At 42.0% G+C, this 11,644-nt stretch overlaps 2 protein-coding genes across 2 annotated transcripts in view; one reads left to right on the plus strand and one right to left on the minus strand.

Moving 5' to 3' along the window:
- The window catches only part of Klb (klotho beta), a 34,844-nt gene extending 32,983 nt beyond the window's left edge, over positions 1 to 1,861 (plus strand). Inside the window, exon 5 of the mRNA XM_013154553.2 lies at positions 778 to 1,861. Within this exon, the coding sequence (XP_013010007.1) occupies positions 778 to 1,166 (389 nt within the window). The 3' untranslated portion in view covers positions 1,167 to 1,861. The remainder of the gene's footprint in view (positions 1 to 777) is intronic.
- Positions 1,862 to 6,683: 4,822 nt separating this feature from the next.
- On the minus strand, positions 6,684 to 11,627 carry Rpl9 (ribosomal protein L9). Its single transcript, XM_013154524.3, has 8 exons — positions 11,534 to 11,627; positions 11,049 to 11,095; positions 10,851 to 10,966; positions 10,226 to 10,321; positions 9,221 to 9,353; positions 7,812 to 7,892; positions 7,014 to 7,130; positions 6,684 to 6,764 (listed from the first exon to the last, which is right to left on the minus strand). The coding sequence occupies exons 2-7, from the start codon at positions 11,092 to 11,094 to the stop codon at positions 7,024 to 7,026; spliced, it is 579 nt and encodes a 192-aa protein (XP_013009978.1). The 5' UTR covers position 11,095; positions 11,534 to 11,627; the 3' UTR covers positions 6,684 to 6,764; positions 7,014 to 7,023.
- Between the last annotated feature and the right edge of the window lie 17 nt (positions 11,628 to 11,644).

An 11,644-nucleotide genomic window follows, 5' to 3' on the forward strand; every position in this document is an offset into this window, starting at 1 on the left:
AGCTGGAGTATGTCCCAAGCACATATTTAAAACAGGAGGCTGGATGAAACTTTAGACTACAAGCTTAGAGAAGGCTTGAGAATAGGACACATCCATATTGAGGCCAGAAAGGTGAGAGATGGGTGATAAAAGGCTGAATGGAAGCAGGCCTATGCTATAAAAGCTGGCTAGCTGGGGGGTACACCAGAGGGAGGGTCTTGCTTTTATTAAAACAGAAGTTACTGTATCGCTATAGGAGGGACAGAAGCCCGGCCAGAGGCAGCAGATGGGCTGTGCAGGAGGCGGGCTCACCCCTCAGCACAGCTGGCCCCGGGGGATGGATGGCAGTGGGTATGAGGCTGACTGGGAGAGGAGGGGAGACCAGGACAGAAGCCAGACTTTTCTGCTGGCCACCTGCTGCACAAATGTGCTACACACTTTACCTCGGGGTTCTGCTTCTTTTTCTTTATCATCGGTACCAGGGATTGAACTCATGACTGCACGCTTGCAAGGCAGGCGCTTACGCCACTGAGCTAAATTCCCAGCCCTAGGGTTCTGCTTCTTAAATTTGCTTTTCCACCAAGTGTTTCAGGATTACTATGGATCAAAATTTTATTTTTTTTATTAAAAAAATTTTTTTAATTTTTTTTTAACATATGCATTTTTTACCCTTTCCATGGGCCATAGAAACCGCTAATGGGAGTGTGTCTCTCATGGAGCCTGTCTCGCTGATCACTAAACTCCTACCCTCGGCACTTCCCCGTCACTGGAGTCATGATGTCTACCTTTGTTTTTCAGCATACCTGATCGACAAAGTCAAAGTCAGAGGCTACTATGCGTTCAAACTGACTGAAGAAAAATCTAAACCCAGATTTGGATTCTTCACATCCGATTTCAAAGCCAAATCTTCAGTAAAATTTTATAACACACTGATCAACAGCGGTGGCTTCCCCTCCGAGGACAGCAGCCCTGCATGCAGCCAGGCGCAAGAGGACAGAGAGTGCACCATCTGCCCGCTGCTCCAGCAGAAAAAGCCGCTGATATTCTTTGGCTGTTGCTTGTTCTCCACCCTAGTTCTGCTATTAGCAATCATCATTTTTCACCAGCAAAGGAGAAGAAAATTCTGGAAAGCAAAGAACTTACAAAACATACCATTACAGAAAGGCCACAAGAGAGTTCCTGGCTAAACTCATCTCACTTCTGTCCTGATAGCTTAGGAAGGCACTCCAGTCCCATGCACTGTGAACTTACAGAACCGGACGTGTACTAGAGAAGGCACCTGGACCCCCTGGTAGTAACCACGGTGGTAACACTTGTCTCTCTCTGCGTGAGGTTGGAATGAACTTCCCCTCAGGTGTGGACAGCAGCGTGTTCCATTTTTGCAGCTGAGTAAGACTTTGCCCTAACTCAGATTCGAGGGCTCCCTGATCTGCAGGCTTCATGAAATGTGATGAACTGTCTCCTATCCTTTCTTTCTGGACTTCTTCCCCAAGTAGCAATAGCTACTTGTGGCAAAGAATTCTTTTTAAAAAGTGAAAATCTGTCTTGTTTAGGCACCTCTGCAGAGATGTCTGTGACTTCTGGCGAGGTATTTCTAGGTCAAGGCGACCCTCAGTTGGAAAGCAAAACCACACTACAGTAAGCAACGATTGTTGGCTAGTTACGGAAGGTTCTAAAACACATCATCCCTCCTCCCACAAAGAATCAGAAAGCATTCCTAAGACATCTCTGTTGTGAGCTTTCTCTTGTTAGATTTTCTTTTTTTTGTTTTGTTTTGTTTTTAAATGCAACTCTTGGGTCAGGGATATAGCTTAGCAGCAAAGCACAAGGTCCTGAGTTCAATTCTTGATACCAAAAAATAAAACAAAATAAAAAATAACAACTCCCACAACTTATCTTTGTGGAAAGAGGCCAGGACTAAGAGGGAGAACATGAGCCAACTGTGTGAAGACAGGCATGCTGCTTGGCCTCACAGCACAGTGGGTTCCCCTTAACTGGCTTCCTTCCTCTTCCCAATTCCTGTGACTTGGTAGGTCTAGGAAATCTAAGAAGTTCCAAGTTTTACTGCTCACCAGTAGTCGTCACAGGACTGTGCTATTATTCCACAAGAACTCCTCTTTCCCCTGAAGAGCTTCATTGTTTTTCACATGAATACAGGCAGCTCTTGAATGCAGAATGGAGCCACATCTGGACCTAGGAACTCCAGAGACCAACATAGAATATGGGACCCTTTAAAACTAGAGTTAATCTCAACTTGAATAGTCTAATGTTTTAAAATGGTCTGGGCGTGGTGGTGCACACTGGTAATCCCAGCATTCAGGGATACAACAAGAGGACTGCCGAGTTCAAAGTCAGCCTGGACTACGCTGTGAGTTCAAGGTCAGCATGAGCGACACAGCAAAAACAACAAAATGAACTATACTTACAAGACTAATTCATATTAGTTTTACACTGGAGATACAAAACTTGCCTATATACCCATTTGTATCTATTCTTCCTTCTGGTTAACTAATGTTTAACCACACATTTATACATACTGAAGTATCCTATCCACTCACTCTGGAAATTTTAAACTTTTAAAGGAGTTAGGCATGGTGGCACATGCCTAAAAATCCTGAGGCAGGAGGATCACTGCCAAGTTCTAGAACAATCTGGGCTACCTAAGACCAGGCTAAACTACATGATTAGACTGTGTCTCAACAAAAGCAAAAAAAAAAAAAAAAAAAAAAAAAAAAAAGTTAAAAATTGTTCCTCTTGGGGCTGGGGATTTAGCTCAGCGGCATAAGCGTCTGCCTTGCAAGCAGGCAGTCGTGAGTTCGATCCCTGGTACCAATAAAAAAAAAAAAAAAAAAAAAAAAAATTGTTCCTTACACTTAATAGGAAAAGACTCCAAAATTCGTTTTAATTATATTCCACCCTATTATTAGACTATATTTACACTCCCTCCTGAAGCCCTAGCAATTTTAAAGTATGCTTTGAAAAACTATTCTGTGAGAACTCAACTCTATGGTTATACACTGCAACTGGTTTTATGGGCTGTGCAGAAAAGCGACACCATCTAAAAGAATCACTTGGTTCTTTCTTTTCCCTTTGTGCCAGATTCACTGACCTAAGAGCTTCAGTGAAAACTTTTAAATCTTAACTGCTTTTCAATTTATCACCTTTTAATAGCAAGGTCTTAAAGTATCTTAAGAGTTTACAACTGCACTGATCACTGTTTTTCAATATGCTATGCTGGGGCCTGAATCTAGATTTGAGCATGCTAGGCAAGGGCTTTACCACCAACTCATACACACTGTACCACCACTCATACCCTGACTTCACGATTTCTGAACACGTCCATGAGGCTGACCAGGGGGCATGTACTGTACCTGTAACTCCAGCTGTTCAAGAGGCTAAAGCAGGATCATGTCCAAGGTCAGCCCCAGCCAACTCAGCCAGGCTCTAACTCAAAAAGGGTTGGAGATACAGATGGACCGCTCTACACCCAATTGGGGAAAAATGAGAAAGAATGAGACAAGTTTAAATCACGCTTCCCCTTCCCCAACACAATGTCTTGCCATTCACTACCCAAAACAGAAAAGCACCTAGCAAAAAAGCACCAAGTCCTCCACTCCTGCCACTTGGGGATTTCTCTATTAGTTCCTAAGCCTTAGTCACATGACAATCCTTAGCTAAATTATTAATCTGGCCCCTTATTGTACTTACTAAAATATTCAGGCTTATAAAAATTCAAATGAAACTGTCAAGGGCCAACTGGAAATTGACAGTGCTTACCAGAAACAAACTAATTTCAGATCCTTTCTGACACCCCTAAACACACACAAAAATCACCTCAAACCTTTTAATACATCTCTCACTAAATCTGACACAGGTCAGTGTCACAACTGGTCTTCCACCTCTGGAAAATGAGTCTGCATTAATGTCTAATTTTTAACTGGTTTCTGATTATATTAATATAATCAACTCAGAATCTGGTTGACTGCCAAGACTTTGGTACATGCCTGGGCCTGGCATTATCCAAGGCCCTGCCCCTGTGAGGCATCTTCGTCATCCAGCAGTGTGATGGGTAGACCCAGTGTCTTCTGTGGTACTCTCATTCACAAGATGTGGACACCTACACTGAAAAGCCGGGGAAAGACCACAACCCTTTCTTGATCGTGAACCTGAGCATGGAAAAAAAAAAACCTTCCCCAGAGAATAGATCCACAACACCCAAAGATTTATTTTGGAGATGGCCTTGCTTTGTAATTAAGGACAGCCTCAAACTCACCATGTAGCCCAGGCTATCCTCTAATTCACGGTGATCTTTCTGCGTGCTGGCATTACAGACACGTACCACCACACCCAGCCTACAACACCCAAGTTATATGGCAAGCACATCTTAGCTAAAAGCAGCCCTCAAAATCTACCAGTAGTTGGGGGATTTAGCTCAGTGGTTTAAGTGCTTGCCAAGCAAGCATGAGGTTGTGAGTTCAATCCCTGGTACCAAAAAGATTACCAGTGAAGCCTCATGGCTTACTAACCAGTCCATTCTTGGGGCAAGCTTCCTCCCACAGCAGACTGCTGCTCACCAACAGTCTCAGTATTAAAACTGTGTCCTATATATGACTTTTTGTCAGTTTTCCAATCATTTTGAATTCTCAACTCTTTCTACATCAGTATTACTGAATCTGTACAATCTTAGTGCCATTCCTTCAGAAGCACATGCCTAGATACCTGCAGTGTCTCAGTGCACACAGAATCAATCTGTTACATTCCAGCAGCACACAACTGATGGAAGAGCAATCATAAACATTTTAAATGCTATGGACAGCTGCCAGGCTGGCGATGGAGCATATGGAAGGCTGAGGCGGGAAGGACTGCAACTTGTTCAAGGTCAGCCTGAGCTATAGTTACCTCAAAACCAGCTTACATTGGGTGTGGTGGTACACACCTGTAATCCTAGCAATCAGGAGAATGAGTGCAGGATTGTAGCCTGGGTTACAAAGTGAGCTTGAGATCAGCCTGAACTACATAGCAATACCATCTCAAAAAGATGGAAAAAAAAAAAAATTAAAAAGCCAGCCTAAAAAGAAAGAGCCAAGGGGCTGGGGATTTAGCTCAGCGGCATAAGCACCTGCCTTGCAAACAGGCGGTCGTGAGTTTGATCCCCAGTACCGATAAAAAAATGAAAAAGACAAAAAAAAAAAAAAAAAAAGGAAGAGCCAAGTGTAAGAGGTTAAAAAGATGGGAGGGGCAAAGAGTGAATGGCATTCTTTTTAATAGAGTGACCACTGTTTTTCTTTTTTTTTTTCTTTTTATCAGTACTGGGGATCGAACTCACGACCGCCTACTTGCAAGGCAGGTGCTTATGCCACTGAGCCAAATCCTCAGTCCCAGACCACTGTTTTTCAATATGCTGTGCTGGGGCCTGAACCTAGTTCTAACCATCAGTCACAATTCACAAAGCCTTCCAGGCCAGGGATTTAACTCAGCAGCATAAACGCCTACCTAGCAAGTATAAGGTTGTGAGCTCAATCCCCAGTACTAAAAAGCAAACCTTCCAAAGGGAAGACAGCCAGTAGCCTTAAGACAGTGTGCAGTACTGGGGAACATAAAGGTCATAAGCAGTTTTAGGAGCACAGTGGTCATGATCTATTTCACAAAAAGCATTCTGGTTAAGGGAATAACAGTCAGTCAATTAAAAGCTATACAAGGGCAGTCAGTGGTACGATTGCCTACCATTTGTTAGGCTTTGGGTTCATTTGCCAACACTACAAAAGAAAAGTTATCTCACCCAGCACCTATATTTGAAGCCTACCAAAACCCCAATCCTTATTTCAAAGAATTTATTAAATCCATCAGTTTTGATATAGCCAGTTAGTGCACCCAAATCAAGCTAAGAGCCAATTTCTCAGTCACCTCCTTTTTTTGGTACAGGAATTGAACCTGGGACTTTGTGCTTGCCAGGCAGGCACTTGTGCCACTGCTATCTCCTTAATCTCAGAACAAAGTAACGACTATCCACTGCACATTCCTGATGGAATTTATGCAGTATCAATGTGATACCAGAGGGCTCTGGGCAATCACCATGCCAACCTTAAAGGACATGGAACCTAATGGCTGAGGCATAAGACAAGAGATCTTGATCTTAGCAGGTTTTTTTTTTTTTTATACCAGCGATCAAACTTACAACTCACACTTGCCTGGCAGGTGAGCTAAATCCCTGGCCCAAGAGCTTTATTTTAGAATGAACAGCCGTGTGTTCATCATAAGCTAAAGTTTATTGCACTGTCCGGCCCAAATTGAGGCTGTGACACTGTCCTACTTCTTGGCTGTTTTCACAAGTGACTAGGACATGCCTGTCTCACCTAATGTTGAGATCGCCCCAGTTTTACAGCTGTTGTTGCCTGTTACTGGCACCATATTCCTCTTGCCTGAAATCTTCTTGCTATCCCTTCCAGAACCACGTGCAAGACAGTTGTTACCATGAAGAAGCAAGGATACTCCTGTTCTTTCAAGCACATAAGATTGAGGCCAGAGATTTAGCTCAGTGGTATAAGCACTTGCCTAGCAAGCGTTGAGGGTCATGAGTTCAATCCCTGGTACCAAAAAACAAAACAAAACAACACAAAAAACAAACTGCAACTCAAGCACACAAGATTATTCATCAAGCTGTGTACTTGCCAAGTGGTTTGAAAGGATTAGAAACAAGTCCCAAATCAATAAAGATCTTTTATTGTCTTATTAAAACATCAGAGATTGGTTTTACAATCCAGAAGCATGTTTCTGCGGCTGGATAACTGCAAAAAGAAATGCAAACATCTGTAAATCTCCATCAATATCCTAAAGGATTCAACATAAACATCATAACTTACTGGTTCATAGTAAAACATAAGCACTGTAACATGCCAATTCTATCTTGTATTTTACAAAATTTACTGTGTTCCAGAAAGCAATTCTCTATGCCATCTTAACTATAATTAAAGCCCCATCTAAAGCAGTTAAACAAAACAAAAACCAACCAACCTTAGAAACACTAAAAAACCTACCTCTGGGACCTTATTCATCTGGCTGCTGAACTGTTCCCTTTTCAGAAACATAGATACCATCCAAAAATTTCCTGATATCCTTGTTTTTGACTGTTGTGGCTTGCTGAATCAAAGCAGCTATAAGAGAAAAAAAAAAACAAAAAAAACAAAAACTTTTTTTGTGGTACCAGGGATTGAATTTATGACCTCACACTTGTCAGGCAGGTGCACTTATGCCCCTGAGCTAAATCCCCAGCCCTGAGAAAAACTACTCATTTTGATATCACATTATACTTCTTGAATCATTAAAGTGTGCTTCTACTCATAAAACATTAAATATGCCCTGCCTTGCTGGCAGCTACCTTACACATAAATATATCCCTCTTGATCGTGTCAAGGGGTGCGGCAAGTGACTGACACGTACCATCTAACTAAACTGCCTAGAAGACACGTTTGTCAGAATGTGTCCTCAAGTGACACCTACCTGTATTTTGTTATACATTTACAATCTCAAAATCACTGGACTAGCTTTCCCCAAAACAACAGAGACTGAGCTAAAAGCCTTCATATTGACTCATCTCTAGTTCTTTTCACTGAGACAGTGTCATGTAGCCACTAAGTTGCCCAAAATGGGCTCAAAATTGCCACCCTCCTGCCTCAGCCTTCCAGAGTGCTGGGACAGGTGAGCACCACAACACCCAGCTTCAGGATACCTTTTAAAAAAGCAAATCAAATTAAATGAATAAAATACTAAATATTCAATCATAAGTTTTAGATAGAATTTTGTAGGTACAATTAAGACACAGTAAATGTACAAACCTGAATTTGAAACAAGTTCAATGTCATTTCCTTCAAGGATTAGTTCATCCTTCTGGGCTTGTGATACTGAGCAAGCAACACCTAAAAAAAAAAAAAAGGGAGACAGTATTACATTTAAACAAACAAAACCCCACCTTAAAATCTAGTAGTACTAATTTTACTCCATGCAACAAACTAACCTTCCCTGACTATACAGAGCATTACTTATCTGGCAAAAAATTTTTTGTGATCTGGCTGGAATGAAGTATTCCCAGAGTGGTCATAGAGTCAACAATTCAATCACGCATAGTATAAGCTAAATTTTGAACTCAAGCACATTCTTCTAAGCTCTTAAGCATTACTCAAAAATTTTTGGAGGATTTAATGTTTCTTTTCTGCAGCACTAGGGGCTGAACTCAGGGCCTTTCCTCTGAACTACACCTCCAGACTTTTTTAAAATTTTGAGATTGGGTCTTGTTAAACTGTCTGGGTTAGGCTTAAACTACCCCAACTGTCCAAAATGCTAAGAACTTAAATGTCTTCATCACAGAAGTTAGTGTATAAAAAATAAACCAGCAGGGGCTGGGGATTTAGCTCAGCGGCATAAGTGCCTGCCTTGCAAGCAGGCAGTCCTGAGTTTGATCCCCAGTACCGATAAAAAGGAAAAAGACCAAAAAAAAAAAAAAAAGGACAAAAATAAACTAGCACCTGCCTGACAAGCACAAGGTCCTGAGTTCTATTCTCAGCACCAAAGTTATGCATAGCTCAGTGTAAAGACCCTGAGTTCAGTCCCCAGCACGGGGGGGGGGGGGGGGGATGATATTAATCCTCCAAAAGATATGCTTTAAGAGCTTAGCACTATTCAATTATCTAGACTTGATCATCCTATAAATGCATACATAAATTAAAGCATCACATTGCACCCCACAAATATACACAATTATTCAATGCAATTCTGTTGCCTCAGCTTCCGGAGTGCCAGGACTATAGGTGAGCATGACCAGGGCCAGTCAAGATGATCTTTTAAAAACAGACAGTGGGGCTGAGGCGTTAGCTCAGTGATGCAGTGCCAGCCTGGCAAGTGCCAGGTCCTGAGTTCAATTTCTGGTACATGCACACACACAAAAACCCAAAAACAACAAAAATCCCCAGCCAGATGTGGGGGTACAACTCAGTGGCAAAGCCCTCACCCAGTGTGCACAAAGTTCAATCCCTGACGCTCCTCTTCCCAAAAAAGCTATCATACTGTGTAAGCTAATTCAGTATGTTACTCTTCAAGAAAAATATAAACCCTTAACTAGCACCAAGAGTTGAGTGTAACCAAGAAACAGTAAATATGGTTATAGTCATAACTAACCAAAACACCAGCCTTCAAAAAACTTAAGGAAAAATTTCTAAATCGTATTTGAAGGCAGAAGGCATGCACATACCTGCCCTCATACGAACCCGGCGAATGTATTTTTCACCCAAGAAATTCCGGATTTCAACAAGAGACCCATTCTCCTGAATAACGACGTTGATGGGGAAGTGAGCGTACACAGACCTCATCTTGTAACGGAAACCCTATTAAATAGACAAGTTTTGAACAATGCTGAGAAATTTCAAAGAAATCCAGTTTCAGAATTCTGTAGGATGCTTATTTTACAATTTAAAACACAACAGTCCTCACACTGCAGTCGTTATCAAGGTGCTCTAACAACTGTCAGCTGTACCAAGCCTCCCGGAGTTAGCATCTTTATTATATGGATAACAGGGACACTGTCTGCTGACAGTGAAGGTCTTTGAGGAGCATTTATTTTACCACCTCTGGCACAGTAAACAGATTTTTAAAAAACCAACCCTAATTAAAGATCACGATTTTCAATTGAGAACCCTTAATGCAAATCCAAAATTCCTTATCTTAGGCAAAATTGAGAATATCAAGCCAAGAAAGTGTGTGTGGAGACCAGAGTAGACAGGTGAGATGTGATCTGTAATTTTACAACAGAAGCAATCATGAGGTGCCATTATCAGGTACATTACAGAAAGACTGAAGTTCTGATGGACTGTGATATCAAATATACATTTAGGGAAACAGGCAGAGAGATGAAAGATTCCAGCTTTTTCCATTAGCATACGGTATTATAATAGGGTGGGTGATACAACAACTCAAAGTGTGTGTAGTGGCCTGCAAACTTATAGACTTTTACTAAACAATGAAAAACCTCCAAGAGACTACATATGAATTCTGAACTTCATGAGAACTGCACCCATCTGATCTTTTCTCACACTCATCACTTCATCCTCAAGACAAGGATGCCTACTCAAGTTCACAGATATCACCAAACTAGATGCACATTTCCAACAGTAAATGTTTATGTTGTGTAAAAAAATACAACTGAGAAACCTCTCCCAAAGGGTTAAAAAAAAAAAAAAAAGCTCATCAGTTGGCTTACCAGCGTAACACCCTTGATCATATTCTGTACGTGACTACAGATGGTGCGAACGGTAGCCAGTTCTTTTCTGTTCCCCCACCATTTGTCAACCCGGAGCTGTAAAAGAATAAAAAGTTTAGAAAAGGTTTTCCTTAAAGAAATAAGACTTCATAGAGATTGACTCATTTATCCACTTCACAGATTTTTAAAAATCGACCCTAATTAAAGCTCACAATTTTCAATTGAGAAATTCCAATCACCTAGAGCCTTCTACAGTCGACACATATTACTGGATTATAATTTTATGATGTAACAAGCTGAAAGGTCAATTCTTTTTGGTATAATAGCAACAAACGTCCTTTTGGGGAAGAAAAATACCACCGGCTTCCCATATAAGCAAAGACAAAAACAAATCTAGTTTGTAACCATTTCCCTACCATCAGTGACAACTAGTTATCAAGCTTTACAATCTGCTGTATCGAGAACTTACTTTCGTAATTTTTCTAGAACAAAATTACCCACACTTTTAGATGCCAAATTTCAAAGCTAAAACATCGAGTGCCAGCTGCGAAATTTCCAAGGAAACCAAATTTGATTCTATTATAAATAAATTGTCTTCCAAATCAAGTAGCCCCAGAAAACTCACCCTCTTCTTTTTCTTCCCAAGAAGACTGAGCTCTACATTGATGTGGTTGAAGTCCCTCCGCAGGGTTCCTCTGGGGCCCTTCACAATAACTGTGCGTCCCTTCAGAGTGATATCGACTACAATAGGGAACGAATTCGTAAGATCACCGAACAAAGTTTAGAATACGAAGAGTTAAGAGGAAAACAACAAGCCTCGTACCATTTTCTGGAATGTCGACAGTCTGATTGCTGAGAATGGTCTTCATTCTGAAACGCAAACACACTTGGGCTAAGAAGGTAGAAAGAAGACAGAACTTTCTGCCGCCAGACTAGACTCCACTGGAAACTGCCAGACAGGCAATCTGAGGATCTAACTAAAAGGACCGGGACGCAGCGCGAACTCCTGCACTTCTGGGCTGGAGGGGGCAGCCTCACAATGGGTGTCCTGAAACCCAGTGCGCTCTCAAGCTCCGTCCAAAGTTAAGTTTCAACAGAAGCGCCATATCGGGAGACTCGGGGAGGGCGGGGTAGGCCTCAAAGGCCAGAACAGGACTCAAATCTCAGCGCCGCCAGTCCCATATGGCTGTCGCTGCGCTGGGAGACAAACAGTCCAAGGAATCCGAGAGTCAGGACCATGCCGCTGGCTCCCCTACAGCGGATGGCTTTAGATTCTCAGACCCCACAAGAGTGCAGAAACCTCCTCACCTCGCGGGAGATGCTGCAAAGAGAGAACGTCATGCGTCATCACGTTCTTGTAGCCTGTAAGGGCCCTGCGTAATGCGTCACGCGTGCGACTCCAATCAGTCTAAGGTAGCC

Source organism: Cavia porcellus, unplaced genomic scaffold, assembly GCF_034190915.1.
Source record: "Cavia porcellus strain 051 isolate PalLab524CR breed Dunkin Hartley unplaced genomic scaffold, mCavPor4.1 scaffold_30, whole genome shotgun sequence".
Lineage (NCBI taxonomy): Eukaryota > Metazoa > Chordata > Mammalia > Rodentia > Caviidae > Cavia > Cavia porcellus.

Excerpts from the sequence above, each read along its gene's own strand:
- Rpl9 (XM_013154524.3), bottom strand. The coding sequence starts at position 11,094 with ATGAAGACCATTCTCAGCAATCAGACTGTCGACATTCCAGAAAATG. Across the intron at positions 9,354-10,225 it reads TGATCAAGGGTGTTACGCTG|GGTTTCCGTTACAAGATGAG; the intron begins GTAAGCCAACTG and ends TCTATTTAATAG. Across the intron at positions 7,131-7,811 it reads TGAACTTGTTTCAAATTCAG|CTGCTTTGATTCAGCAAGCC; the intron begins GTTTGTACATTT and ends TTTCTCTTATAG.